This window comes from Ordospora colligata (genome assembly GCF_000803265.1).
Source record: "Ordospora colligata OC4 chromosome Unknown contig_10, whole genome shotgun sequence".
Taxonomy (NCBI): Eukaryota; Fungi; Microsporidia; family Ordosporidae; genus Ordospora; species Ordospora colligata.
In genome coordinates, this window is record NW_014575398.1 from 22480 (window position 1) to 48460 (window position 25981).

General features: G+C 38.7%; 27 protein-coding genes across 27 annotated transcripts; 11 read left to right on the forward strand and 16 right to left on the reverse strand.

Annotated features, from left to right (window-relative positions):
• Positions 1-55: 55 nt before the first annotated feature.
• Positions 56-919, reverse strand: M896_100230 (uncharacterized protein; the record flags this gene model as incomplete). Its single annotated transcript, XM_014707595.1, has 1 exon — positions 56-919. One exon carries the CDS (start codon positions 917-919, stop codon positions 56-58), a length of 864 nt encoding a protein of 287 aa, XP_014563081.1.
• Positions 920-1033: 114 nt separating this feature from the next.
• M896_100240 (uncharacterized protein) lies at positions 1034-2047 on the reverse strand (the record flags this gene model as incomplete). Its single annotated transcript, XM_014707596.1, has 1 exon — positions 1034-2047. The coding sequence occupies one exon, from the start codon at positions 2045-2047 to the stop codon at positions 1034-1036; it is 1014 nt and encodes a 337-aa protein (XP_014563082.1).
• Positions 2048-2292: 245 nt separating this feature from the next.
• On the reverse strand, positions 2293-2862 carry M896_100250 (uncharacterized protein; the record flags this gene model as incomplete). Its single annotated transcript, XM_014707597.1, has 1 exon — positions 2293-2862. One exon carries the CDS (start codon positions 2860-2862, stop codon positions 2293-2295), a length of 570 nt encoding a protein of 189 aa, XP_014563083.1.
• Positions 2863-2910: 48 nt separating this feature from the next.
• M896_100260 (uncharacterized protein) lies at positions 2911-4833 on the forward strand (the record flags this gene model as incomplete). Its single annotated transcript, XM_014707598.1, has 1 exon — positions 2911-4833. The coding sequence occupies one exon, from the start codon at positions 2911-2913 to the stop codon at positions 4831-4833; it is 1923 nt and encodes a 640-aa protein (XP_014563084.1).
• Positions 4834-4980: 147 nt separating this feature from the next.
• M896_100270 (septin) lies at positions 4981-5784 on the reverse strand (the record flags this gene model as incomplete). Its single annotated transcript, XM_014707599.1, has 1 exon — positions 4981-5784. The coding sequence occupies one exon, from the start codon at positions 5782-5784 to the stop codon at positions 4981-4983; it is 804 nt and encodes a 267-aa protein (XP_014563085.1).
• An 82-nt stretch (positions 5785-5866) lies between these two features.
• On the reverse strand, positions 5867-6487 carry M896_100280 (ribonuclease; the record flags this gene model as incomplete). The annotated part of the gene is made up of 1 exon (XM_014707600.1): positions 5867-6487. One exon carries the CDS (start codon positions 6485-6487, stop codon positions 5867-5869), a length of 621 nt encoding a protein of 206 aa, XP_014563086.1.
• A 79-nt stretch (positions 6488-6566) lies between these two features.
• Positions 6567-7205, forward strand: M896_100290 (uncharacterized protein; the record flags this gene model as incomplete). The annotated part of the gene is made up of 1 exon (XM_014707601.1): positions 6567-7205. One exon carries the CDS (start codon positions 6567-6569, stop codon positions 7203-7205), a length of 639 nt encoding a protein of 212 aa, XP_014563087.1.
• Positions 7206-7344: 139 nt separating this feature from the next.
• Positions 7345-7587, reverse strand: M896_100300 (uncharacterized protein; the record flags this gene model as incomplete). Its single annotated transcript, XM_014707602.1, has 1 exon — positions 7345-7587. One exon carries the CDS (start codon positions 7585-7587, stop codon positions 7345-7347), a length of 243 nt encoding a protein of 80 aa, XP_014563088.1.
• Positions 7588-7652: 65 nt separating this feature from the next.
• M896_100310 (uncharacterized protein) lies at positions 7653-7949 on the forward strand (the record flags this gene model as incomplete). The annotated part of the gene is made up of 1 exon (XM_014707603.1): positions 7653-7949. One exon carries the CDS (start codon positions 7653-7655, stop codon positions 7947-7949), a length of 297 nt encoding a protein of 98 aa, XP_014563089.1.
• A 2-nt stretch (positions 7950-7951) lies between these two features.
• Positions 7952-8818, reverse strand: M896_100320 (uncharacterized protein; the record flags this gene model as incomplete). Its single annotated transcript, XM_014707604.1, has 2 exons — positions 7952-8775; positions 8800-8818. 2 exons carry the CDS (start codon positions 8816-8818, stop codon positions 7952-7954), a joined length of 843 nt encoding a protein of 280 aa, XP_014563090.1.
• A 207-nt stretch (positions 8819-9025) lies between these two features.
• Positions 9026-10459, reverse strand: M896_100330 (uncharacterized protein; the record flags this gene model as incomplete). Its single annotated transcript, XM_014707605.1, has 1 exon — positions 9026-10459. The coding sequence occupies one exon, from the start codon at positions 10457-10459 to the stop codon at positions 9026-9028; it is 1434 nt and encodes a 477-aa protein (XP_014563091.1).
• Positions 10460-10604: 145 nt separating this feature from the next.
• M896_100340 (uncharacterized protein) lies at positions 10605-12614 on the reverse strand (the record flags this gene model as incomplete). Its single annotated transcript, XM_014707606.1, has 1 exon — positions 10605-12614. One exon carries the CDS (start codon positions 12612-12614, stop codon positions 10605-10607), a length of 2010 nt encoding a protein of 669 aa, XP_014563092.1.
• Positions 12615-12826: 212 nt separating this feature from the next.
• On the forward strand, positions 12827-13444 carry M896_100350 (uncharacterized protein; the record flags this gene model as incomplete). The annotated part of the gene is made up of 1 exon (XM_014707607.1): positions 12827-13444. One exon carries the CDS (start codon positions 12827-12829, stop codon positions 13442-13444), a length of 618 nt encoding a protein of 205 aa, XP_014563093.1.
• An 11-nt stretch (positions 13445-13455) lies between these two features.
• Positions 13456-15345, reverse strand: M896_100360 (uncharacterized protein; the record flags this gene model as incomplete). Its single annotated transcript, XM_014707608.1, has 1 exon — positions 13456-15345. The coding sequence occupies one exon, from the start codon at positions 15343-15345 to the stop codon at positions 13456-13458; it is 1890 nt and encodes a 629-aa protein (XP_014563094.1).
• A 53-nt stretch (positions 15346-15398) lies between these two features.
• M896_100370 (deoxyhypusine synthase) lies at positions 15399-16415 on the forward strand (the record flags this gene model as incomplete). The annotated part of the gene is made up of 1 exon (XM_014707609.1): positions 15399-16415. One exon carries the CDS (start codon positions 15399-15401, stop codon positions 16413-16415), a length of 1017 nt encoding a protein of 338 aa, XP_014563095.1.
• A 185-nt stretch (positions 16416-16600) lies between these two features.
• On the reverse strand, positions 16601-17341 carry M896_100380 (23S rRNA methylase; the record flags this gene model as incomplete). The annotated part of the gene is made up of 1 exon (XM_014707610.1): positions 16601-17341. The coding sequence occupies one exon, from the start codon at positions 17339-17341 to the stop codon at positions 16601-16603; it is 741 nt and encodes a 246-aa protein (XP_014563096.1).
• A 142-nt stretch (positions 17342-17483) lies between these two features.
• On the forward strand, positions 17484-17723 carry M896_100390 (Yos1-like protein; the record flags this gene model as incomplete). The annotated part of the gene is made up of 1 exon (XM_014707611.1): positions 17484-17723. One exon carries the CDS (start codon positions 17484-17486, stop codon positions 17721-17723), a length of 240 nt encoding a protein of 79 aa, XP_014563097.1.
• A 23-nt stretch (positions 17724-17746) lies between these two features.
• M896_100400 (Rad52 recombination DNA repair protein) lies at positions 17747-18361 on the reverse strand (the record flags this gene model as incomplete). Its single annotated transcript, XM_014707612.1, has 1 exon — positions 17747-18361. One exon carries the CDS (start codon positions 18359-18361, stop codon positions 17747-17749), a length of 615 nt encoding a protein of 204 aa, XP_014563098.1.
• Positions 18362-18432: 71 nt separating this feature from the next.
• On the forward strand, positions 18433-18954 carry M896_100410 (ER to Golgi transport membrane protein; the record flags this gene model as incomplete). Its single annotated transcript, XM_014707613.1, has 1 exon — positions 18433-18954. The coding sequence occupies one exon, from the start codon at positions 18433-18435 to the stop codon at positions 18952-18954; it is 522 nt and encodes a 173-aa protein (XP_014563099.1).
• Positions 18955-19301: 347 nt separating this feature from the next.
• Positions 19302-19565, reverse strand: M896_100420 (uncharacterized protein; the record flags this gene model as incomplete). The annotated part of the gene is made up of 1 exon (XM_014707614.1): positions 19302-19565. One exon carries the CDS (start codon positions 19563-19565, stop codon positions 19302-19304), a length of 264 nt encoding a protein of 87 aa, XP_014563100.1.
• Positions 19566-19645: 80 nt separating this feature from the next.
• M896_100430 (uncharacterized protein) lies at positions 19646-20695 on the reverse strand (the record flags this gene model as incomplete). The annotated part of the gene is made up of 1 exon (XM_014707615.1): positions 19646-20695. One exon carries the CDS (start codon positions 20693-20695, stop codon positions 19646-19648), a length of 1050 nt encoding a protein of 349 aa, XP_014563101.1.
• Positions 20696-20788: 93 nt separating this feature from the next.
• Positions 20789-21247, reverse strand: M896_100440 (uncharacterized protein; the record flags this gene model as incomplete). The annotated part of the gene is made up of 1 exon (XM_014707616.1): positions 20789-21247. The coding sequence occupies one exon, from the start codon at positions 21245-21247 to the stop codon at positions 20789-20791; it is 459 nt and encodes a 152-aa protein (XP_014563102.1).
• A 115-nt stretch (positions 21248-21362) lies between these two features.
• M896_100450 (PP2A-like phosphoprotein phosphatase) lies at positions 21363-22271 on the forward strand (the record flags this gene model as incomplete). The annotated part of the gene is made up of 1 exon (XM_014707617.1): positions 21363-22271. The coding sequence occupies one exon, from the start codon at positions 21363-21365 to the stop codon at positions 22269-22271; it is 909 nt and encodes a 302-aa protein (XP_014563103.1).
• Positions 22272-22407: 136 nt separating this feature from the next.
• On the forward strand, positions 22408-23202 carry M896_100460 (uncharacterized protein; the record flags this gene model as incomplete). Its single annotated transcript, XM_014707618.1, has 1 exon — positions 22408-23202. The coding sequence occupies one exon, from the start codon at positions 22408-22410 to the stop codon at positions 23200-23202; it is 795 nt and encodes a 264-aa protein (XP_014563104.1).
• A 41-nt stretch (positions 23203-23243) lies between these two features.
• Positions 23244-24398, reverse strand: M896_100470 (ribosomal protein L3; the record flags this gene model as incomplete). Its single annotated transcript, XM_014707619.1, has 1 exon — positions 23244-24398. One exon carries the CDS (start codon positions 24396-24398, stop codon positions 23244-23246), a length of 1155 nt encoding a protein of 384 aa, XP_014563105.1.
• Positions 24399-24801: 403 nt separating this feature from the next.
• Positions 24802-25089, forward strand: M896_100480 (uncharacterized protein; the record flags this gene model as incomplete). Its single annotated transcript, XM_014707620.1, has 1 exon — positions 24802-25089. One exon carries the CDS (start codon positions 24802-24804, stop codon positions 25087-25089), a length of 288 nt encoding a protein of 95 aa, XP_014563106.1.
• A 131-nt stretch (positions 25090-25220) lies between these two features.
• Positions 25221-25976, forward strand: M896_100490 (uncharacterized protein; the record flags this gene model as incomplete). The annotated part of the gene is made up of 1 exon (XM_014707621.1): positions 25221-25976. The coding sequence occupies one exon, from the start codon at positions 25221-25223 to the stop codon at positions 25974-25976; it is 756 nt and encodes a 251-aa protein (XP_014563107.1).
• Positions 25977-25981: the final 5 nt, after the last annotated feature.

Consider the following 25981-nt stretch of genomic DNA (forward strand, 5'->3'; position numbering starts at 1 on the left):
GCCATGCTCAACCACACTTTTTATTCCACATCTATATCTTGCTATTCTGCACCATTCATCTTTCAAAGTGGATGTAAAGCTCGTCAACACTCTCATACACCTCGTTCAGCACAGGCATATCAAACGGGAAAAAATACAAACAGTCATAGTCATAACTGCGGAAAACCTTGCACTCATACCCATAAATCTCACAGAACATCTTCACCACATTCTTGTTCATGCATCCAACCAACCCTGAAGAAAACATCCAGGTAATCTCATCTCTTGCTTCACACACAATCCTCTTCATAAAGCATGACATGTATAAGAGACACTGACATGCCACTACCACATGAATGCTTGCATTCCTCTTCAGTCCCCTTACATAATTCACATACTCATCAACAATGCACTTCTTAATCTCCTCATCAAACTTACATCTTACTGCAAGCGACGATAAATACGGAATAAATACAGTTGGGTTTTCATCCACCAACTCAAACAAAAATTTAAAAACACTCAAAGGCTTAACACTACATACTCTAAACAAAAGAAACTGCACATTCAATGTCTTCGATGCAAGCGGCTTCCTAAACGCATCCAGTATCTCTTCAGTCTCAAACTCGTAGACCACCCTTTCGAGACGCTCATAGGCAAACAAAAAAACTCTAACCGCCTCTCTCAGCTTTGCATGCTCCCCCTCAATCGGCGTATCATACTCAGACAAAACCTCGTCCCATTCATCTTGTTCCAGAATCCCGTGCATCACACTGATGTATGCATCCAGTCGCGTCAGCTCCTTAACAAGACTCAAAAGCACAGGTTTTGTCAAAAGTCTGTCCTCTGCATATCCCACCATTCGATCAACCGCAGTCAAGTCAATCGCGCCTCTCTTCAGTTCTTCAAGAAACTCCAGTCTTTCCCTGTACGTTAGTGCCATGGGCATTAAAAAAACTGCATTTTTCTTAACTCATTCCCTCCTTCATTTAAAAAACTTTCCTCTCAAAAATAACATCAACATCACATCGCTTTATTAATACTCGTCATCCATGAATTAAAACATTTCCATGCTTACCTTCAAACCATCATAATATTTCTTATGTTTTTCTAGATTCTGCCTTGCTCTATAGCACAGCATCCTAAACTCCTCAAACACCATAGAAAACGAATCAATCAGAGGGATCGATATCTTCTCCAACAGGTTTATATCTTCATGTATCTCGTTCACTCCTCTTGAATATCGTTCCACATCCCATACCTCAGACCAAAATAACTCAGAGTTCTTATCAAAAATCACATAGTCTTTATAGCATGCGCTCAGGTCTGCTAGCTTCATGATCATCTTAAGCTCTATCTCTCCCACCTCTCTTCTCTTGCCATTCCTGATCCTTCCTTCTTCTCCATTGACAATATACTTCAGATCAAACTCATCAATCACTTCCTTATTCATTCTCAGATCAGTTGCAAATATTAGCCTTCGCACAAGCTTAACACACTCATCAGTATCTGCTCCTTTCATCTCTCCAAATAGCTCCTTCTTGTATTCATTAACCACCCTGTTGCTAATTGTTGCATGAATCTCCTCAAATGACATTGTCTCTTCTCCACATCCGTATGCATTGCAGAGCATCCCAATCCCATTCCTACTTGGCTCTCCAGGATGTCCAATATCATGCAGGCACAAAGATATCATAAAACAAGTTCTTTGCCATATGCATGTTTCATCTCTCTTCTCAATCTCCCTTAACATAAACCCTCCAAAACACAATGTGTTAACCAGGTGGTCAATATTGTGATACATTTGTGGCAGCGAGTACAGCAATGCTGATCCAAAAAACTCATCGAGCACTTTCTCTTCAATACTAACCCGCCTATCACTCATTATCATCTTCCTTCCGAGCATTATCCCCGTACTTAAAGTTACCTTATCTGCATGAAACAAATAATGTGAAAACTCATCAATGGTATTTGATTTGCTCATCTGATGTTTAACTACATCTGCTCTGTTCAAAACTATTTCTGCCGCCACATCGCATACACTTCCTACTTCTTCATCAATCACATACATTACAAAGCACTTTCCAGGGTTTCTGTGCCTTTCATTTGTGTGAATCCGTTATTTGTTGCATATTCCGTTATTAACAAATACTTAATCTATCCTATATATAGCATGTATCAGATACGAATGATTATCATGAATACATGTTAGGTACACGCAGTCATTAATAAATATCAGATACACAAATAATTAATGCATATCAGATACACACAATCATCACACATTATATTAACAATCAACAGATTTACACTTACTTATACAGCAGAAAAACTGAAGTTCTTGTGCTCATTCATAACAACAGACATTCCAAACATGCTTTTGAAAACTTGGACTGCAATAATGTAATCTGGAGTTTCCAAGTCAACCTTCAGGCAAATATTCTTTGTTATCACATCAAAGACCCTTTTCTTCACTCCTTCACTGCACATCCTCTCTTCATACACAATCTTATAGCTCTTTCCATCCTCCAGTCCCTGTATTCCCTCAATAATCTTTGCATCATCAATCCGGAAAATCCTCTCAAGTGGAATTACACGATGCACATATTCAAATATTGTATTCGTTTCTCTGAGTTTATTAAACAGCGATACAGATGACTCATGGCTTTTATTTTCAATAACAAGAATGCATCTGTGCTCCATTAGCTTGACAAACTTCGAGTGATTCTTATACTCTTCTATTTCATCCTGTAACTGCTCTTCAAGTCTACATACTTTGTGCATCCTTACAGATGATTCTATCAGTATCTGTAGCTTCCTTGTGATTTCCCTAAGTCCTTTCTGCTCTTTGTTCTGACGGCACGATACAAAAAATCCTTTCTTCATGGGTCTGTTGTCTCCACATACGTATCTCTGGTATGTATCCCTGCAATAATGGACAAGCCTGACTGGAAGAATGTCAGGATAGTTAAACATACAGCTGAGATTCTTGGTTCAAAGGAAAGTCTGTATACAAAACAGCCTGGGAGTATCAGTGCAGAGAGCAGAGACTTGTTGTATCTTCATCTTGTGTCTCAGAGCCAATCCAGAAAGACAGTGGTCGGACTGTTTGGATATGGATCTGCTGGAAAAACAACGCTTGTTAAGGCATTTGGCAAAGAATGCAGTATTCGTGGAGCATCCGTGCATATCCATACAGAAACACTGTATGAGAAGGAAAGAGAAGCTACACTACATGTACATCCGATGGTTGCATTCTTATCAGGGAAGCACACTCCATCACACGTGCTGACGCTTATAGACACATCAGGCCATGCAGACATGTTATCTCAAACCATTCAGACGATTGAGTGTGTTGACATTGCAATTGTACTGATTGATATAACAGGGCATCTGTCTTTGTGTCACAGGATTATTCTCGATGCTATCAGAACAAGCAAAAAGCCATCTTTTGTGATTCTAAACAAATTTGATGTTATAGTGAATGATGTCAGCCTTGTAGAGAAGATGACAAATGATTTTATAAATTCAATTTGTAGTGTTTTAGAGCCAACTGCATTCCTTATTGCATCATTTAAGAGTGGCTGGATTAGATTAGTTGATAAATCATTCAATAGTATTTTCAACCAAATACCTGATAGAGTTGAAAAACATGTGCAAAATGATCTAATTGATATACTCGTAGATATCATATCTAAATCAGCGAGTAACAGCATAAAACAAACGGATTTGATGAGCATATTGGGATTCATACTGCTTGATAATGTTGTCTTGTGTAGTATTGTTCCAAATGAAGATACGTGTGTTGGATCGTTAATCACTGTCAATGATAAGGAGATGAGAATTGAGAGTATTTATATTCCTGTGTGTGGTTGTTTGATTGAAACTGATAGGATTGCAAGTGGAATAGGTGTTCTGGTCAGGTTTGATCAAGATGAAGTGTTGAATATGAACACTGAGTATGTGAAACCTGAGTATCTGATCAAAAGCATCACAAGGCTACTTGAAACAGAATTATATGGTCTAAGCTTTCTTGATGTGTTAAAGCCACTAAGAATGGCTGAATGCGTAGATGGAGTTATCAGGGTAAAATTATCTGTTGATGACCAAGGAGAGTTTGAAAGTGGAGTAAAGAAGCTGAAGTTGGTGTATTGTGGGTTAGTACATCATGCAAATGTTCTTGGAGGTCCTGGAGAGGCATTTATGGATGCTGTGTTACATGATCTGAGAGTCATGCTGGAGATCAAGTTTGAAGTTGTTGCTGTGTTCTGTGCTTTGAAGGAAGTTGTTGTGAATGAATTTGAGATGAACGCAGGTGAAAGAGATACAACAGCTCAAGCAAAGATATATATGAATGAAGAATCTGAGATTAATCTATATACAGGCAATCAAATATTTGTGAATATTGAATCTGTGAATGGAAAGTTTACTAATTCATCTATAGAACGATTACATAATAATTGTAATGAAAAGGATTACTTGAGTGCTCAGCATTTAAGTGAAAAGCTACTGAATGGCATGCTTGATACAGTTCAAAATGGCATAAAGGTTTTGGAACCAACATACTTGATGGAGATAGTATACATGGAAGATGCAAATGAGTTGGTATGTGAAATGATCTGCATGTCTAAAGCACAGGTAATACATGAAAGCATACTTTTACACAATGGAATGAAAATCAAAATGTGCCTGGTTCCAGTTTCTGAGTGCTTTGGATTTGAGAGCGATCTTAGGTGCTATTCTTGCTGCTTAGCAAACTGTACAATGATCCCATTCTGTTGGAATGTCTTGAATGATACAGCAAGACTAGACACATATATAAAATGTATGGATACAATCAATAGTATGCATAAATAGTAATGAATTGATTATATTGATGCTTTATAGAATTCAATCATTACTAGTCATGTATTGTAAACCTTACCATGTTATATAAAGTCAAGAATACAAAAAATAAAATAGTTAAGAAAGCAAAATTATCAAAACATCTTTACTTAATACCAGCTAGTTTCTGATTCCATTCTCAAGTACTGTGGCTCTATAGCTCTCGTAAATCTCGCTTGCAGTGTAGTCTATCAGACCGTTGATGTGTGTGCTAAGTAATAGCTCTCTGAGTGCAGCAACATCACAATGCAGCGCATTGTCTATGCTTATATCTCCCCACATGCAGCTTTTCATTCTGAGCTCAGGAGTTGCTTTGTTTGTTGATATAGTGAGGAAAGGAATCAGTCTGTTAAGATCATTCGCTACTGATGGAGTAGGACATAGATCAGGATCGTCCAGATCAAATATTTCAATGTCATAGTACTTCATTTGCTCAACTATCCTCTCCTTCATCTCAGCCCTTTCAAGAATGCTTAGTCCGTCAGCTTTACTGATCACCGGAATGATATTCACAAGCCCTGAAACCTTTTTCAAAAACACTATGTCTTTATTCTTCAATCCCGAGGATGTCGATGGAATAAAGTATAGCATACAATGCACCCGTGTGTCCTCATACTTTGGATTCCTTCGGATTTTAGACTCCTCTGCAATGAACATGTCAAGTTGTGCTTTGATGAAGTCGCATATGGTTTCTTGAAGTCCAGAGTCATTAAGTGTCTCTCCAAATCCCGGCATGTCTATCAAAGTCACTCTTTGAGAGACTCCTTCGCAATCAAGGTTCAGCATGTACAAGTCAATCTCTTCCTGCTTCTTTGATGAAATTATCTGCTTTCCAATCAGAGTGTTGAAGAACGACGACTTTCCAGATCCCCTTTCTCCTACTGCCATCAGTGTGAATCTTCTGTTCTGTTTCTTTACAATCATCTTGTTTGTTTACTGCAAGAACAAATTTATATCTTATCATAATATACTCTCAGAACCTACTTATACACATCAACATATTATTCTATTCATGGAATACAGATTTAAAATGCACATTCAAAAAACTACATGCATCAATTGCATCTTTTATGTGTGTTTTAAATTTGCTGAAAGACGTTGCTCCATGCAGTGCAAGATAAACAACCTCTTCTGAGTTTATTAGATACACAATCGTTAAAACAAGGTGCTGAATTCCATCTTCTGTAGAAGACAGATCGATACAGTCCTCAGATGCAGTACATGAATAGCATAAGTCAATCATTGAAAATCCAAAGTATGACAGGAATAATGTGATGCAATTAACCATCGCTGAAAGCAATGATCCACCTTCTTCTCTTACAACAACTCTAAGTCCAAGTCCAGAATCAACCAATACAACACGGTTGAATATGTCGACAAGAATACTCTCGTACTCTTGCACCTTCTTCTCAGTAACAGTCTCTTGTCTTGAAACACACAGAAACTCAACCACAATATTCAACTTCTTCCCTTCCTTGGAATTTCCACACTCCACAGATACTTGTGTATTTCCTTGTCGTAGATCCACTCTTCCAGAATCTCCAAATACGCTTTTGGTTACTTCTATTCTTCGAAACTCTTTTTGCTTCCTTCCATCCTCTCTGAATCCACCCTCTGAAACAAGCATGGATGGTAATATCATCCGTAATTTGTATTTTCATCGCATGAATTACAGGTAAACGATTAATTATACATTCCCTTCGTGCATGAGTCAACATTATGATATGTGCAAAAAAGTCACAGATACTAAATGCATCAAAGGTATCATCAACATATCAAGAAATCTCGAAATTCCACAGAAAACAGCATATTTTGCACTAGGAATCTACTACAAACACGCTCTTGATTCAAATTGCATGAAAATAACAGCTGCAGGAGCCGCATGTATAATGCTAGCTGGAAAAATCAATGGATCACCAAGAACCCTTGAACAGATCCTAAGGGCTAGCCACAGGTACTATGGAATCAACTCAGAAAATATGTTTAAGCAAGACTACGAAGATGCCATAGAAATCGAATTGCATGCATGCATTCTGATCGACTTTGACTTTAGCACAAATGACCCATATAAGCTTCTAGAGGTATTCTGTGCAGAATATCACATTCCTAAGCAGAAAGCACTCATTATATGGACTATACTGAATGATTCGGCATGTATTCCTCTTCAATCAGCATTCTCATCCAGAACGATACTTATGACTTGTATATTTGTTTCAGAACTCATACAAGGCCACCCCATGGATATTTCTTCATTCAAGCAAAAATTCGGGCTTAGCGACATCCAAGATACAGAAATCAATTTTATTTCTGAAGAGATCGTTTCAATGTATGAGACACTATTATAGGCACTAATTATTACAAATCACTCATAAAATTCAAAGTCTTGCTAAAACAATATAGAGCAGAATGCCAAATGCTACTTTTTGTCACAATCTAGCACTGAGATTAAATAGAATACAGTTTTTGTACATCCTATATTCACAATCAATCCTTACTGCAGCTATCAACCCATGCAGAGTACACATCTATTCCTGTTGTGAGTTTATCTATGTCGCACATAAAACTTGCCTCGCATACTGAGCACCGAGCAATTCCCTTCATCTGCATCTTCTTGATCACACATTGTACAACATTCTCGTGGCTGCACATTGGACAGTTGAACTGCCTTTCAAGCTTGGTCTGCTTTCTGGGCATGTTGACTTTTCTTCGCACCTTCTTCCTGCCCATCCTGCCAATACAAGGGATGCCTTGTAATTCAATTAAGCACATCTAAGTCGATCTACACGCCCTCCATGCAAATCTTAACAGATGAGGAAAGCGATATAGAAGTGCTTGAGCTTCAAGGGGACGTCGAAAATATGGATGCATTTGACGGACACTTTAACAAAGATCTTGTACAGCTTGAGTTTCCTACATTCATATTGCAAGGAAGAAAGATTCACAAAGAGCTAAGCATTCTTCAAAGAGACGTTGTCAACAGCATTCCCTGCATAAAGTTAGTGAGAAAGCTTAAGACAGTTTATCTGTTTGATAAGCCACCAAGATATAGGAGGTCCATTCCAAACGGCAAAAAACAAATAAGAGATTGATCCTAGGCATACTTACATACTATGCAATCTTTGTCTTTTTCAAGAAGCATCTTATTGATCACTAGTTTGTCCTCACTGCTGTAGAATATAAAGTCATAAGCTGTCTCTGGTGAGCACAACATTCTATACACTAAGCTTGCACAGATAGAGTTAATAAAACATACATTTGGCATTATGTTATCGTACATCCCAACAACTTCAAACTCATTCGTGTTCAACTCGTTCGGTGAAATCGCATTGAAAGCATCAATTATTTTCATAACAGTACTTTTCTTATTGAAATATCTCATGTCATCTAAAGTCATATCTCTGTCCATTTCCACCATCGATCTCAGCACTGCATTTCGATTTTCAGGCGTAATGTGCACAGGCAAAGACTTCATTGTGCAAATTCCAGGGTTATTGATTTCATACAGATCCTTAATGCAATACAAGCATGCCAATCCTCTGCGCACCATCTTTACATGCGCCTTGTATCCGCTAATTCCACAATCTATCAACATTTTGCATTCAGACCTCATAAACATCAGGTTCAGATCCATTCGTGTAGCCACATTATCCACCGCACAAACCAAGACATCATATTGATTTATTATGCAAATATCTACATCCTGTATCCTTTGTGTCACAAACTCAACTTCTTCTCCATGCATCTCGTTGATCACTTCTGCTACTCTCTGAGATTTGTATCTACCCTCGTCTGTTCTCTTAAACATACAAGACCTGTGCAGGTTGCTCAGTGTAATCCGGTCATCATCCACAACCAACAATCGGTTGCCCTTTCCTGCGAGCAGCTTCAAAAGCTCAATGCCTGTTCCTCCACATCCTTTAAATTAAAGTTATCACATACCTACTACAACAACCCTCATCATCAAAATCCACAGCTCTGGATTTTTAAACTAGGCGATCAAATAAATCTGAATAAGTAAAGTAGATCTAAGCTAACCCAAATAAATAAATCTAAGTTAAACTAGGCAAGTGAGTAAAATAGATCCAAATTAATCCGATTAAGTAAATCAAGTTAGATCTAAGTTAAGTAATTAAAGTAGATCTAAGTAAAACTAAGCCAAACTGTGTCAAGTAATTTCTTTTAACTCAGGATACATCTGCATCACATTCTCCTGTGCTTCAATCAAAATCAAAGCTTGCAGTACAACAAGCATCTCCTCATATCTAACTGCATATCTCAACCCTGCTTCATACACTGCTTTGCTATCCTTATCATTCTTACTCAGAAGAACTCCTCCTAGATACACATACGGCTTGAAATACCGCTCATCCAACTTAATTGCTGCTCTAAAGTTTTTTTCTGCCACATCAACACTTCCCTGTGCTTGAAGTACAACGCCTTTCAATAGAAACGTTCTAGGATCTGCTCCATACATGCTCTCCATCTCTAGAAGTATATTCGCTATCCTTTCAAAATCCTCATTCTTCAGGTAGAATTCGCACCCAATCGATAATATAAGAATGCTTGAACCGTGCCTTCTCAATCCTTCCTCAACGGCATTGCCTGCTGCCTCCGTCCTTCCTCTTCCAACCTCATACACTATTCTGTCTACATACAAAAAATCATAGTCACAAACATTCATTGCTTGGCTAATCAAGTTCTCATATTTTTCATTGTCCTTCATGCACAAATATGTCTTAGCTGCATAAAATAAAACTCCTACACTCCTATTGTTTTGAGATACAAAGTCATCGATATCCATCGGGACAAGTCCATGAACAGCCTTCAGATACTCTCGTAATCCAACAGAATATATCATCTTCTCATCCTCAAGTAATGAAATCGCTGCTGCATCTTTACCCTCGGCATACTTCGATAATGCTGTAACAAACTTCGATAATGAGTCGCTCCTATCCTCAGCCATCACAATTGCATCCTCATATCTTCCCTTTCGCACCAGTTCAACCAATTCATCACTCACAAGCGATCCACTTCCAAAAAGATCAGGAAATGTGCCAAAAAATCCTTCATACACAATCCTAGATACTCGTCCCTCAAATCCTCCTATTATTTTCTTTACTTCTACATCAGCTTCGTTCTTTAACATCTCTTGTGCTTGCTTTCTGTATCTTTCATCTTTAGTCATCAATCCACACACAAAAATATCATATAATGCTTGTCGCTTCATCCCAAGCACTTTATGACATTCATATTTTAATCTCAATGCCCTTTCATTGTTCAATACATTCAAATCCAGCGATTTATTTGCATAAACAAGTGCTTCCTTATATGCCTTAATCCTTACAAAACATATTGCTAGATTGTTATAAATATCAACTAATGCATTATCTTTCGTCTCCAATAGCTCTAAACTGCGTAGATAGCAAACAATCGCTTCTCCATACATCTTATCCTTCATACACATAAACCCCTTGTTAACATACTCCTCTAATCTTTCCTTTTTTCTTCTGCTTCGCTCTCTTGCCTTCAATCCTTGATATACAAGCATCAATCCAGAAACCACAGTAACTGCAAGAAGCGCAGTTGTTTGCCTCTTCATTACCGGGATTCATTTTTTCCTTAATTTACTTCTATCGCTATACCTTATTCAATGCACTCAAACATACTACAACACTATCATTCAATCATCATGGCTCCATTCATATAATTACACACTTCCAATCATCATAGCTCCATTCATATAATTATACACTTCCAACCGTATGCTTCTGTACATCTCTTTCTTCAGTTCTATAGATCTCGTTATACTTCGATAAAAATCTCGATTCAGTTCCTCTTAATGCTACTTTCAGTTCTGCTCTTTGCTCATCATTTGCTTCAAACACAAATTCCAGAATTCCATTCTTCATCTCATCAATATGTTTCTCAGGTACTGTTTCCTTATGCTTGTATATTGCAGATAGCAACAGTGTATAGTATTTATTCTCAATATATGCCGATAACTCTTCAAAAGTGCCGCACTTTCCAAGAATCATGGCTCTTAATGCCAAAGACACATACACTGCTTCTAATTCATGGAAGTTCTTGTGTACACCTTGCTCTGCAACAACACATCCGATCAGGTATACGCCAATCATCCTCAGTAACTCATCAGATATTTGTGCATCTTTCATAAGAATAACATGCAGAAATGACAGGATGCTTGGATCAAAACATACAAACCCATCATTGAGCTTCATCATCAGAAATTCTACAAACAAACGCATTCCTTCATTACATTCAGCGCATACATAGTCTGATATCATACATCTAAGTCTTACAAGGCGCTGGTCGTTGCTTTTAGTATCCATCAGAAACAAATCTCGAAGGACACTCCACTTTCTTTCTGTATGTATCTGTTCAAATGATTTCATAAACAGATATCCTGATGCCAACAGTAACTCAGGAAATGCCTTAATCGATCCTATAAACAAGGATATGTAAGATATATGCTCGACATTCGCAAAGAATGTATTGTCAAACACAAGTGGTAGGCACTCGTGCTGATTTCCAGGATGGCAGGCAAACACAATCAAGTCGTCCCAATGCATCTGAGCCTTCAAATGGCCAAGAACCTCAAATATCTTTGAAGGATGTCTGGCATTAACTATATCGTTATAGAACACAACCCTATCAAGCTCAAAATCGTCTCCTATTGTCTTACATGCATAAAGTGTTTGCATGCTTTTATACTTTGCACAAAGAAACCTATCTTTTATGTGGCTCAGTTCATGCATTGCCAAATAGTTCATCTGTGGAACGCTGATATCATGGAGGATGGGATATGCATATGAAAACTCAGCAGTCTGTCCGATAGCATGATGAATCGCTGGCAATATCTCAAGTGCACATATTGCAGCAAAAACTTCTTCATAGGTATTTGGCATTTTTGTAGCGAATACATTCAGACCAAATACGATGGTTTTCAACATTCCCTTGAGCACCAGCTTTGATTCTTTATCCATATCAAGCCCAGCAAGCAAATGGATCGTTGAAAGCACTTCATCGGCATCATGTTCGTTTATGAATGCAAAGCTCATGCAATTGGTGACAATTCCTGAGAGATATGTCAGGAGAGATATGATGTATGTGTGTTTCTGTGATACTGATTGTGGAATATAAACAATAACTGCCTTAAGTGCAATGCAACATGCTACAAGATTCTTATCGATGATGTTGTCTGTTGCATAAACAGTCAGTCTCTTAAATATAGGCAGTAGGCGTTTGAAGCACATTGATTGATTATCAAGAAGCAGCATTGTAAGCCCAATTTCTTTGTGACTGAATCTGCAGCTGAATATTCGCTTTATGATTGATTTATACAGGTTATATGTCTGACTGTATCCAAAGTGTTTTCTATAATACTCAAGATCTATAGAAGATAAATTGAGCTCGGACATGCAGCATACAAAGTCTTCGATATCACCAGGAATTATTGATCTTTTGACAAAGTCAGCCATTGCAATACTGAATTCGATATGAAATATTGTTTGTGAGCGATTGTACTGTTTGAAAAAGCTTTTAAGCTGATCTAGAATTTCTTTGGATCCTTGAACTGGCTCAAGAGGGATGTTTGTAAGTAAGAAGTACTTGATGTAAACGTCATGAATTGAGAGTATGTCTGTGACTGATGGAGAGCTTGTATGTAAAGCGGTGTCTATTATTGACTTTACACTATTGTGTGTGTAGAAATCCATGTCGTGCCTTACTGTCATGAGATACTGTGCATTGCTGAATTTAAATAGTAGAGCACCAATGGAAACCGACGAATGTGTGCAACAAGATGTTTCACAGATTCGGTAGAGTGGTTTATAGATACATAAGTTGAACTTTCACAGATTCAGTGGAGTGTTTTATCGATATGAGTTGAACTGTGCAATCTATTTGTATCAATGTGAATATCAATTGAAAGCATGATTGCCCTTGGATGGCGGTTAACAGGCTTAGTAAGAGTAAGGATAAATTGTTAGAGAAGAAAATATACAAATCAGCACTTCTTGAAACAGTCGAAGTTTTGAACAAGAAGGCGGACGAAAAAGACTTGAGTAACAAAAAGAAACGCAAAGCAACTGATGAAGATGCATCGGGTGAAAACGGCGTGCCGTGGATTATTAAAAAGCCAAAGACCGATCCATATAAGACAACAGCAAACAAACAGAGAAGAAATCAAGAAGCAAAGGAAATGCGTATTCAAAAGAGAAAAAACAAGCAGGAGTCTAAGAATTCTGAAAGTGTCGAAAGCGAAGAACATTCAAGAAAAACAAGAAAAGAAAGGAAGCAAGAAAAGATAAATGGAAGAGGCAATGGAATATCATCCAAAGAGTACTATGAAAAGTTTGTGAAGAAATCAAGCGGCATAAGCATTCAGAATTCACACAAATCCAATAAAAATCAAAACTCAGATTCAAATAATGAGAAATTCAACAGAGATGGATTTGCTTCCAAACGCAAAACAGACTTTCCAACCAATACCAAAGGGCGTCATGGATCAAAATCAAACGATAAAAAAAGAAGCATAAATCATAAAAAGAGGAGAGAATATTAGTGACCTTATCTTCAGTAGTTTATTCCTGGAATTAAATCTGCCTTGGGCTTTTTTCTATCTATAATGATTGATTTGGTTCTTGATAGTTGAATATCATCCTCCATATCTGGTTTTACAATGCAGCAGTATATTCTGTTTACATTATCCATTATGCATATGTCTAGGCTTTCCACCACTCCAAAGTACATGCATGGTCTACCTTCAACCCAGATCTTCAGCCGTGCCTCTGTACATGCATTCTCTGTAAGCACACCGATTGAAAACCTGATTGGCATTTTATCGTTCACTTCAACAACCGAAGGCACAGAAAGGATATATCTTGATGCTTGGATTGAGCCAATATCCAAAGACTGAATATATCTCTTCATTGCATTGATATCGCTTGCCATAGATATGTTGAACTCCGATAGGCCAAACAGATACGGAATTCTTCTCAGTATTCTACAGCCATTTCCATTCATAAGTTCACTCATTCCCTTGTAGATATAGAAAATAAGCCAAGCTTTCTTTCCTTGTCTAAGCATATCTTTGAACAGCTGGTTATACATCCTCTCCGTTCTTAGTTTTCTCTTTTGCTTACTATTACTTTGAATGCCTGCATCAGCATGCATATTCAACTCCTTCTCTGTAATAAACTGGCAAAGAATGTCCTTACAAAACTGATAGTTTTCATAAACGGTCTTTGGTAACTTACTTTCCATCATCTCAACAAACAAGAAATGATCAGAAATGTCTCTACTGAGATCAATTTTATATCCTGATTTGCACAACTCTCTCAAAACAACAAGTCTTGTGATATAATACGGATCTTCTAGTGAACACTCTACTCTGGCAATCGGCGTACGAACATAAAACTTCGTAAGATCTGCAAAAAATACTCTTGAATTCCTAGAAGCTATCTTCTTCATCACATGATGCACCTCATTTGGTTTTATCCCATCCTTCATGCGTAGCATTAAAATATCATATATTATTGTGTTTTCATATCTCAGGTTTGAAAGCAAACTCAAAATGTTTAGTTTGATTCTATCACTCCTTTCCCTTAGTCCTTCAGATATTTGCACGACTATTTCTTCATCAACCATCAACTCATACTTTTTGCTAAGCATTACCAGATACTCAGTACAAACCACCCTTAGATCCTCATCATCATCGTTCAACGAGTCAACCAGGAATTCAAATGCTTGAGACACAGTTCCATGTGTAGTAAGCTTATAAACAGCTCGTACAGTGTTTCTACGCACATCAGAGTATTCGTCTTCAATCCCATAAACAAGAGCTCCGCTCACATCCTCGCTTCCTTCCTCAGCTTGTTTAGTCATCATTTGTTTCATTGTTTGCTCATCAATCCACCTGAACTCTCCTATTGCCTTTGATGCAAATTCTCTCAGATAATGCTCTCTATCTCTCATAGAGCTGCAAATCACCTTAAGTATCTTCATCTTGTGCTCTTCAATGTTTGCAAACTCCACAAGACGCTTTAGTGCTGCAAATCGCACCCCCACATTCTCATCCTTTGCCTGTTTAACTAATGATCTCACAGAAACCGCTCTGCCCTGAAGCAAATATGCCTCTCTAACTATATGACACGGGTCATTTTGCATCATCATCACATCATCTTCAGTAAACCATCTTTGATGCATAAATAATGCAATCTTCCTGACTTTAGAACTTTTGTGTACCAGCAGCTTTCTAATCTCATCCACATTGAAACAAAGCTTGTCAATGACATTCTCAAGATACACAACAACATGATGATCATTGCATTCATCATTACAATCATCTGAAAAGTACCTTTCCAAGGACTTCACATTTCCATTAGCTATATCATTTACCATTTCACTCAACACCTTGCACTCTATAAACTCATGCTCATCAAATATCTGTAGGCCTGGTAGCATGGGCAAATGCATAATTCCACAAAACATGTAAAAACCACCGGCAAGTCTATCCCATGAACAATCCTGCTCAAGTAAAGGACTTGTGTGCAAAAGTCAAGGAAGACATTTCATTCAGTAAAGAGGTTCGTGGGTTTAATTTTGAAAACGGATGCACTCTTGAAGCACTCATTGCTTCATTTGAAACCACGGGCTTCCAGGGATCTAGCCTTTACAAGGCGATCAAGGAGGTTGAGAAGATGAAGAATGCAAAGATTTTTTTTGGATGCACAAGTAACATCATCAGCTCTGGGCTCAGAGACATCATAGCAACATTGATAAAGCACAAGTGCTTCAATGTGATGGTTACAACAGGTGGAGGGATAGAGGAAGATCTGATCAAGACGTTTAAGCCAACATTCTGTGCTGATTTTGGACTTGATGGGGAGCAGCTAAGAGAGAATGGAATCAATAGAATAGGTAATCTTGTCATACCAAGCAAGAATTATGAGGATTTTGAAGCATGGATTAGCAAGATTATAGACGATCTGACTGAGGGATATTCAGAACAGAACCCGCGGATTCTTACACCTTCTGCATTCATAAAGATACTCGGGGAAAGGATAGCAGACGAGTCATCTGTGCTGTACTGGGCAGCAAAGAACGAAATTCCGGTATTTTCGCCGGCAATCACTGATGGATCGATCGGAGACATTATAACGTTCCATAAGAGAAGATCTATGCTAAAGCTTGACATTATTGAGGACATATATCTCATGAACTGTCATGGTATGACATCTCAGGAGACAGGTGCTATTATTCTGGGATGTGGCCTTGTTAAGCATCACATCCTGAATGCAAATCTGTTTAAAGATGGCCTTGATTATTGTGTGCTAATTAATAATGCACAGGAATTTGATGGAAGCGATGCAGGAGCTAGTCTTGAAGAGGCCGTTAGTTGGGGGAAAGTCAAGCCAGGAAACAGGGGTATAAAGGTATTTGGAGACGCCACTGTGTTATTCCCATTGCTGGTCTCTGCAACATTCATGAAAAACCAAGTCATGGTACAACAGCCAGTAAACTCTGAAAAGTGATTCAGTAGAGTGAGCTGCTATAGATGCAATAAGCAAAAACTCTATGAAAGCAAGATAATAAACCTTCTTATTATATTTTTGGAAGTAACTTGATTTATTGATATTCAGTTTATTGAAGTAAAGATATTCAGTTTTGGCTTCATTCAAGTAAATATATTCAGTTTATTGAAGTAAAGATGTTCAATTTAAGTTTTTATTTCTTCCACTTCGTATTCAAGACCTAGATCTGTGCCATATCCACATGGATGTATAGTGATTTCCTTGCATTCAATGCTTGTATCGATATCTGTAGGACTTTCAGTGGCACTCTTCATTCCCTTACAGCACAGAAAACATTCCATAGAACTGGTTTTGCTTGCCTTAGGCTTCAATAACACAACCTCTTCATAGAATTTTCCAAAATGATTCACTACATATGGCGTGTAAATGCCTTTGAAACATTTCACAACCAGAGACGATCCATGTTTTGATATCTTCATGCACATACAAAGTGTAGAAATAAGCAGCTCAGATTGTAAATATTCATCAATTTCATGCAAACCAGTTATCTCAGGCGCACCATCACATATAACAACATCCGCCTTCCTTCCTCCAAGACACTGCAGAATTTTCTCTGCACATCCATACGACGTTATGTCTTCTTTTATGCAAGCAACTCCATCAATTGGTGCAATATCTTGAACATCAACACAGACAACATGTTGCTGCGCACTTCCTAAAGCTTCATTCCCATGCATGCTCTTCATCCTTTCAGATGCATACTGGCTCCAGCTTCCAGGTGCTGCACACAAGTCCACCACATTACTGGCTCCTTTGAATATATCATAAGCTGCATCAATGTGCATGAGTTTGTATACGCTTCGTGCTCTATATCCATGCTTTTTAGAAAGCCTATAATACAGATCTCTCTTCTCGTTGCTTTCCATCAAAGACACTCAAAATACATAAGCATAAATAATTCACAATTCATGCACATGACTAGTTTGCTAAGAACATACATTCAATGGATATAAGTCTACATTGGGATGAATACACAATTCTTGTAGTTCTTGTAGCAACCCTGCACAAATGTTTGGCATCATGACAATTGCATACGGAGCGCTTTTTCTTCTGAATGCGGTGGTAATTCTGGATGACCGGAGGTTTCTGTCAAGAGTCGGACTTCCACTGTCTTCAGATGCAAGACATACTCTTGGCTCTAGCCGTAAAAAGATGGTCGAGCTGGTCAGAGCAATAAAGACCGTGACAAAGATCCCGTTAATTATACTGAACACACTTTGCATAACATACGAGATCTTCCTTGGATAGAATACATAAGGCAAAAGCTTTATTCACAAGTGCTCGCTTAGATCATAGTCTATGTCAAGTGAGTCCTCTTTCGCATTATCGCGCTCTTGGGATGCTGCTTGTATACTGTTTCTGAATAAATCGTTTGAATCCAATGCCTTTTCATTGATCTTGTTTATGCGCTGCACTTCCTTGATGTATGCTTTGTCATAGCAACAGTTTCCCAGCGAATTGCCAAACTGTCTCATTGCCCTCTTCAATGCATCTGTTGCTGCTTCTTTCTTTGCCTTTTCATAAGCAACCACCTTACTTCTTTGCCCTTCAGAGCTTCCAAACCCCACATCTTCCCTATATGAACCATCTTTCAGCGTGATCCTCACCACACATGAAACACCAAGAGACACTCTTGTGTCCTCTAAAGTCTCGCAATCCACAGAGATACTTCGTATTTCAGAAGACCATCCATTAAATCCAAATATCCTGTTTGCAAGACTGATTGCTGTCCATCCCTCAATGTATGCAACCTTTGCTGAGTTGAATCCAGGGCGGTAACTTATGAATTCGGGCCCAAGCTTCTTCTTCAACAACTTCGATATCCTTGCTGCCTCTTCCTTCGAAAATCCCCTAAGCTGTTTGCCCTCATGCATATCTTCTATCATTGAACAACCCCTTAAAAGACATGCATTTCCAAAACAAGAATAAATAAATGTTTTCACTGCAAGGGGTAACAATGAGAGCAGATCCACTCGTGAGTGCTTTGAGAGCAGATAAGAGCACTGCAAAGCCATTCTACACAGCAATTCCACAGGGAATGATGCTAAACAAGAGCTTTGACATGAACACACTTGGAATGACATTCTTCCAGCGCACATTGTGCTTTTTGGTATGCTTGGGTTCAGGAATGCTTTCTTTCCTATACAGCATGATCAAAATACTGCGATTCTCACCTTCTGGATTCATAATTCCATACACAGTGTCCAACGTGCTGTTTTTTGCAATGTTTGGATTTCTTCTTGGATTTAAGTCGTACTTCAAGAACTTATTTTCAAAGAAGAAGCGTGCATACACATCATGGTTTATTTGGTCGACTGTGATGACGCTGTACATGGTGCTGAAGTACAATACCTACGTGCTCAACCTGATATTCTGCCTTGCACAGGTGATATCATTCCTTATGTTTTCCTTGACTTTTATTCCTGGAGGTGTAGACGGCATATCCACAATGTTTAGCATGCTTTTCAACAAGAAATAAATATTTTCTGGAATATTCATCTTATCTTCAATCCAACTGTAATAAGTAGAGATCTTTCGGTAAATCCAATCACAATTCTTAATAAAAGATCATGCATAGAAATTTATGAAAAATCCATAATAATAGAGTTGTATCACTCATGAATATCCTATACAAATCATGCATCATATGAGACGAGCTATTAGGCAAATTTTATACAAATCATGTATCATATAATAAAATTGTATCACTAAGCATAAATGTCCTATATAAATCATGCATCACATAATAATTTGGTTGAACTAGTAAGCAAATCTTATATAAAAGATCCAAACACACAAAGAAACAACTATTTACTTGATAACTCGTCATTTACTTGACAAAAACGAAAATCCTACAGAAAGCAAAACAATAAGTAATGCAACCGCTACCTGAGGCAGTGAAGATGCCGGTACAAACTTCGCAAGTATATGAAGTACAAACACAATTCCAATGAATATAAGCGAAATCATAATCGTCTGTACCGGTGAGATACAAAGTCTTGATACATGGCTGTTCAGTAACTTTCCAAGTTTATTCTGCCTGTTTCTGTATTGTTGTATCTGGTTTGTTGATGGTGTTGATCTAGACATTTACAGGGATAAATAATCATTCCATTTATTTGCTAGCATAAACATCCTGGCAAGCTACAGCCAGTTCTGTAACATGGCCTCTAAAAGTCCATATCAAATCCAAATTGCAACCTCTGCACTTGTTCATTATCTGTTAATGGGATTGCAAAGCTTGTCTTTATAACAGGCCCATCCTTCGACCTCATCACAGGTACACTTATACCAACTCCTACTGATGCTCCAAGACATTCATTGTTCTTGGTCAGGTATGCTTGTCTGTCAATCAAAAGATCACGTACAACTCCCTTACCCTCAGAAACACATCCGAGAGACCCAAACATATAGGCCTTTGCACCTCCAACACATAGGCCAATCCTCTGTGCTATCTCTATAAATGAACCTCCCCCGATCTTGAGTCCTGATGTGCTTGGCGATATACTCATTGCCTTGTATCCTCCGACTCCTTCTCCAAGGTAATATCTTTCAGCGATGTGAGGCTCTCCAAAAATCGTCCCCATTGATGCATTCATGTCCATAAATACATTCCTTGTCAGCAGTTTGCTTGCACACATGCCAATCTGACCTTTCACAAACATCCTGCATGGCTTTGAATCAAATACTCCAGCCTTTGCTTTAATCTCAAGCATTGACATCTTCTTACGAATCTCCAGAAATGTTTGATCTAAATATCCTATTCTTTCTCTTCCCACTGACACACTCTGATTATCACTCTCAAGTTCTACACTTGCTCTGATATGTGGGTAGTCTTCATGTGGAGATGCCATTGTGCTTGCAATCCCAAAGATATTCAGAAATCCTAATGAGCCAGAAATAAAAGGCTTCGAGAACTTGATGTCTATGTCTCGGGCAGTAGATACAGAAACATCAAGATTCTCAGCACGTCCAAATAAATTCGGCAACCTCATATTGAAGTATCCCTTTGGAACACGTCCTGTTGTATCTCCACTGAATCCAATGCTTCTTTTTTCTTCAGATACCACAAGTCCACCATCTGCATGAGCAACTGTTGAAAATATCCTCAATTTCCTGAGCCTGTTGGCTACACTCTCAATTGCATCTCCTTCAGACATCCTCAGGATCTTTGTAATAAACGTCTCGTCCGTTTTACCAATTCCAGTTATTTTGAACATTCAAGACTTGGGGATCACAAAAGACAGAAATACTATTTAATACTATTTGTGTGTTGCTGCCTAGATCACAAGCAATGGCATAGGCTTCACAATTTATATCTTGACTTCAGTCTTGCAGAAAAGGACATCTTCAACTATTCCAACATACGGAGTGTAGCACCCACGCAGCTCAAACGTGGGATCATCCGTCAGGTTACCCACAACCTCATATGTGCTTCTAAACACTTTTGTAAGCTCCTTCTTTTCACTTTGCCTCTCAAAGATCCTGCTCCAAATAATTTCTGCTCGGTCACTTCGCCCTCCATACACAGCCCGTACATACACAAAAATCTGCTTCAGATTAAAGTGCAATTGCGAAGATAGATCTATCTTCGGCTCAAAAAACACCACCTGCGATCTTCCATGCGATTTATACTCAATAATCTTCAGTGATGACTCCGGCAAGCTCTTTGGCACCATATATGAAAACACAAACACTCCAAGAAGCAACACAATCGTGGGATTAAATGCATATGATGCTAGTGCTGCAAGCCTCTTACTTGCTGTCTTCATGAGGGCCTTAAAAAAACAATTAATATGCTTGTATATTCAATGCATCCTCAAAGCTGCATAATCGTAGTGGCTGTCACATGCACTCATGAATATCATCCTATACTGCAAACCCTCTATGAATGAATTTGCACACAAGCTCCTAAATCTTGAGGTTCTTCCGGAGCACGACGTCATGCTGATTTGCACCAAGGTGTCTGAAATCCTGATATCAGAGCCAAATGTACCCTCTGTGCATTCGCCAGTAACAATCTGCGGAGACATTCACGGTCAGTTTTTTGATTTGGTAAGTATGCTGTGCATAGATGGGATGCCTTCGCAGAGGAAGTACGTTTTTCTTGGTGATTATGTTGACCGAGGCAAAAACTCAGTTGAATGCATTCTCTTTCTGTTTGTGCTAAAGATCCTATATCCAGGCAGTATTCATTTGATACGGGGTAACCATGAACAGGCAGCCATTAACCGGGTGTATGGCTTTTATGATGAGGTAATTGAGAAATACGGTTGTAGCAGGGTATGGAGAATAATAAACGAAGTCTTTTGCTTGATGAATGTTGGGTGTCTAGTTGATGGACGGGTACTATGCGTGCATGGTGGAATCTCTCCAAAGATCACCTCCATCAACCAAATGAAAAGGATTGATAGAATGGCGCCGATTTCAGACTGCAGTGAGTTTTCAGACATTATGTGGGGAGATCCATACGATGGTAGAGGGTTTCAACCAAGCCCACGAGGAAGCGGGTATTTGTATGGAAGTGATGTTGTGTGCAGGTTTCTTGAACTTAACAATCTTGTTAGTATTATAAGGTCCCATCAGCTTGTAATAGAAGGATATAAATTCCACTTTGATGAAAGAAATGTGATAACTGTGTGGAGTGCTCCAAACTACTTAGGAAAGTGTGGAAATCCTGCAAGCATTCTTCGGATTGATCAGGATTTGGATCTTTCAGACAAGGACTTCTGTATATTCAAGGCCACGCCTCAGAAGCGAGAGTTTCTTAAAGTGCCTGATGGATTTGGCATTTGAATGGAAAGCAAACATGTGCCTACAAATAATTGCTTCTGTGCATTTTGATTCAATTCATCAATGCTTACATTCAATTGATGTTTGATTAACAAATGCATGAACTAATATTTATATTTGACTCTTTGCAAAATATCCCATGTATGAATTATCATCATCTGAGTGGATTAGATTGAAAACAGCTGAAGAGGAGCGTTCAGTTGAACTAATGGATGGGTATGCAATAAGAACATTGAAACAAGACATAAAACAATACCTGAGATTTCTAGAGTACAGAAGCATTCCACTCCATCTCAAAAGAATCAAAGCCTCTGGAACCATGCTTCTAGTATTGGTTGATTTAATAGATGGCCATGATCCAATTGAGAATGTTAGAAAGATTGTTTGCCAGATGGTTAAAAATGGATTTGGAGGTGATTGTGCATGTCCAGACAAACTTATTGAGATAGTGTGTGTTCCCAAGTTCCAGCCAATAACCAATGAGCAATACCACAGAAGTGCATTGGTATGGCCATGTAATAAACTCAATAAAGCCAAAGAAAGTTTGGATACCGTATACATCCAAGCAATGATGGATGCATTAAGTATGCAGCATTATAATACAGATGTAAAGTGTAGTAAGGTATGCTTGATAGCAAATGGATGTGATAGTGTCTGTATTCATTGTGATACAGATGATATTCTTGGCCATTCTATATTTAAGGCGGTTGATGAAGTTAGTAAATCACAGCTATCTTATCTTTGCACAGGTCTTGATGTGTTTTTGCTCAACGAGCCTTGTTTGTCATGTTCTATGGCTCTTGTACATGGGCGTATAAGAAGAGTGTTCTTTGTAAATCAGAATGCAAATGGCCCATTCTCCCTTCTTAAGATGAACTATAACAAAAACCTTAATCACAGATATCCTGTGTACTTCATGTCACGGCCAGAATAAAACAAAAACGTATTTGTGAACACTAAAAATATTCAGATGCTTTAATGAACCTCATCAACTATCTCCGCCTTATTAGCGCCATAGAACACTCTCTTCTCCTCACTCGTCTGGAACCTTCCGTGTCCAATCTTAGATGACGTGTCAACAAACTTGATCACCACTTCCTCTCCCTTCTTCTGCTCATGCAGGCTCTTCCTGAGCGTCACTACCCTCTTCGTAGGTCCCATCACTGCTCCCTTCACCATAATATAATCATTTCGCACTACTCCATAGTGTGGGAACCCTCCCATAGGCGTTATTGGCTTGCGTGTCAGGTCATACTCAGTTTGTATCTCCTCCTTTCCATTACCAATCATGTACACCTTCTTGTTCACCTCAGTCCTTCTATGGAATCCCATCTGCCCTGCCCTTGCCACTGAATACATCACTCTGCTTGGGTGCCATGCTCCAATACATGCAACCTTTCTTATTCCCTTTCGTGACTTCCTTGGCTGAATTCGTACCCCAAACCTTTTCACTGTTCCTTGGAATCCCTTTCCCTTCGTTACTCCAACCGCATCAATATTCTCATTCACTCCAAATACTTCTGCAATTCTTATCTCCTTCTCAAGTCTACTCATCGCCCATTCAATCTTCTCACTCATGCTTCCTCCATTCACCTGCATCTCTGCTATGTGTGCTTTCTTCAGATTCAGTCCCTTCACTAACACTGGCTGTGTCTCCACAAGCACCCTGATACTACATGCCTTCTTCTTCATCTCCTCTACTCGTCGTTGCATCTCTTCAGCATTGTATCCGCCCGCAACCTTCTTTCCAATCTCTTCATATCCATATCCAAACATCCTTCTTAGTGCTCCTTCGCTCAGATGTGCTGCATAAACTGGTTGCATTCTCTTCATTCCTTGTGCTGTCTCCTCGTATCCAACAACTCCGTGTACAACCATTGGTGGTGCCTCAAGAACCGTAACTGCTTCCATAAGCTCCTTAGTCACCTGCTTGTTCTTGGTCACAAGCTCCTTAGTCCTTACCACGTGAGTCATTCCACACTTGTACACCATGAATCCTGTCAGGTGCACTGCCTTTTGTGCATTGTCCTTTGGAAACGCACCTATTGACGGTCTGATTGTTGATGAACGCTTTCTTGGGCAGAACTGCAACGACCCATGTCTTGGCGCACTGAACTTTCTACAGCTCATTGATAGAGGGCACGAAAAATTTGCATTAATGAGGTAGGCGAGTGTGGAGTATGCCTGTAGATATAGATATGGGTATGAACGAGTGTAGGTGGGTATGAATATTAACGAGTGTAGGTGGATAATAGGTATGTATAATATGTTGATGTATATAGAATAAGTGAATATATAAGTGAATGCATAGATAATATATAAGTGAATGTACAAACACCAGAGAGTCAATGTATAGGTTAATGCACAATCATCAAAGAATACAAGTCAATTGACAAACACCAAAGAATACAGTCAATTCACAATCATCTGAGAATATACTAAATAGATACAATCTCAAATGCACATAATAAGAAAGTTGTCAAAGAATTAGCATGCATAACATTTGATTTTAATACGATTTTATTGCCCTATTATGTCATCTCGCTTTGAGCCAGAATACGAAGCATATTTCAAAAGAGACGTTGTGCCAACAGATTATAATGATGAAGTCAACGACTATCCTGTATACGATGAAATAGACATGAAGGACTTTGAGTATAGTAGCGCAAATAGAACATTCTATTATCCATGTCCTTGTGGCGACAGATTTGAGATTTCACTCGATGACTTGAGAAATGGAGAGATAATAGCAAGATGCCCGTCATGCTCTCTGCTTATACGAATAGTTTACGAGTCTGATGACTTGCAAGCCTATGAGTAATGCCTGTGCAACTATGTTATGCATTTAGTGTAATAAATATAATGAATATATTAGTCTATAGTATTGGAAGACTTGCGCAACAGATAATTTGTCATCCTTGGGTTTAAGCTGTGTACTGAGGAACCCAGACCATGGCAAAGAAGCAGCAAGAGGTTAAGCAGAAATCATCGAAGGACATAAAGAAAGAGTTGGAAGAAAAAGCATTTGGACTTAAAAACAAGAAACAAAAGGCAGCGATTATGAAGCAGTTAGAAAGCCTCAATCTCAAAGAGCGGCTTGAGAAGAAGGAAAAGATGAAAAAAGAAGAAATGAAAGCTTATGTCAAACAGGTGATTCCAATAGGTGTAGATCCAAAGACAATTCAGTGCATAAACTTTCTTAACAAAATATGCCCGGATGGAGACGATTGCAAGTTTGCACATGAGGTGGTCAAAAAAGTAGAGAAACAGAGCACAGAAGTGGTGGCTGAAAAAGCAAAAAGTATATGCAGGTTTCTTATAGATGCATTACACTCTGGAGAATACAAAAGCGATTGGAAATGCCCGTTTCCAGAGTGCAATGATGTCCATAGACTTGTTGAGATGAAAGAGGATGTACAAGTTGAGCTTACTCTTGAGGAGTACATTGAGTTTTCCAGGCAGTCTCTTCCTGCAGAGCTGACTCCATTGACTGAAGAGCGATTTAAGGAGTGGAAGATTAAGAAGCAGAATGAGGAGAAGGAGCATGCTAGACGAGTGAAGGCGCTTTCAACCGGAGTTCTTGGAATAGAGCTGTTTCAAACACGACGAGATCTGTTTAAGGACGATGAGGAGGCAGGCGAGGAGGACTATGCAGAGAGGTGTTACTCGGACTCTGATGAGAGTGATGTGCAGTCTCATGTTGAATAAATGCT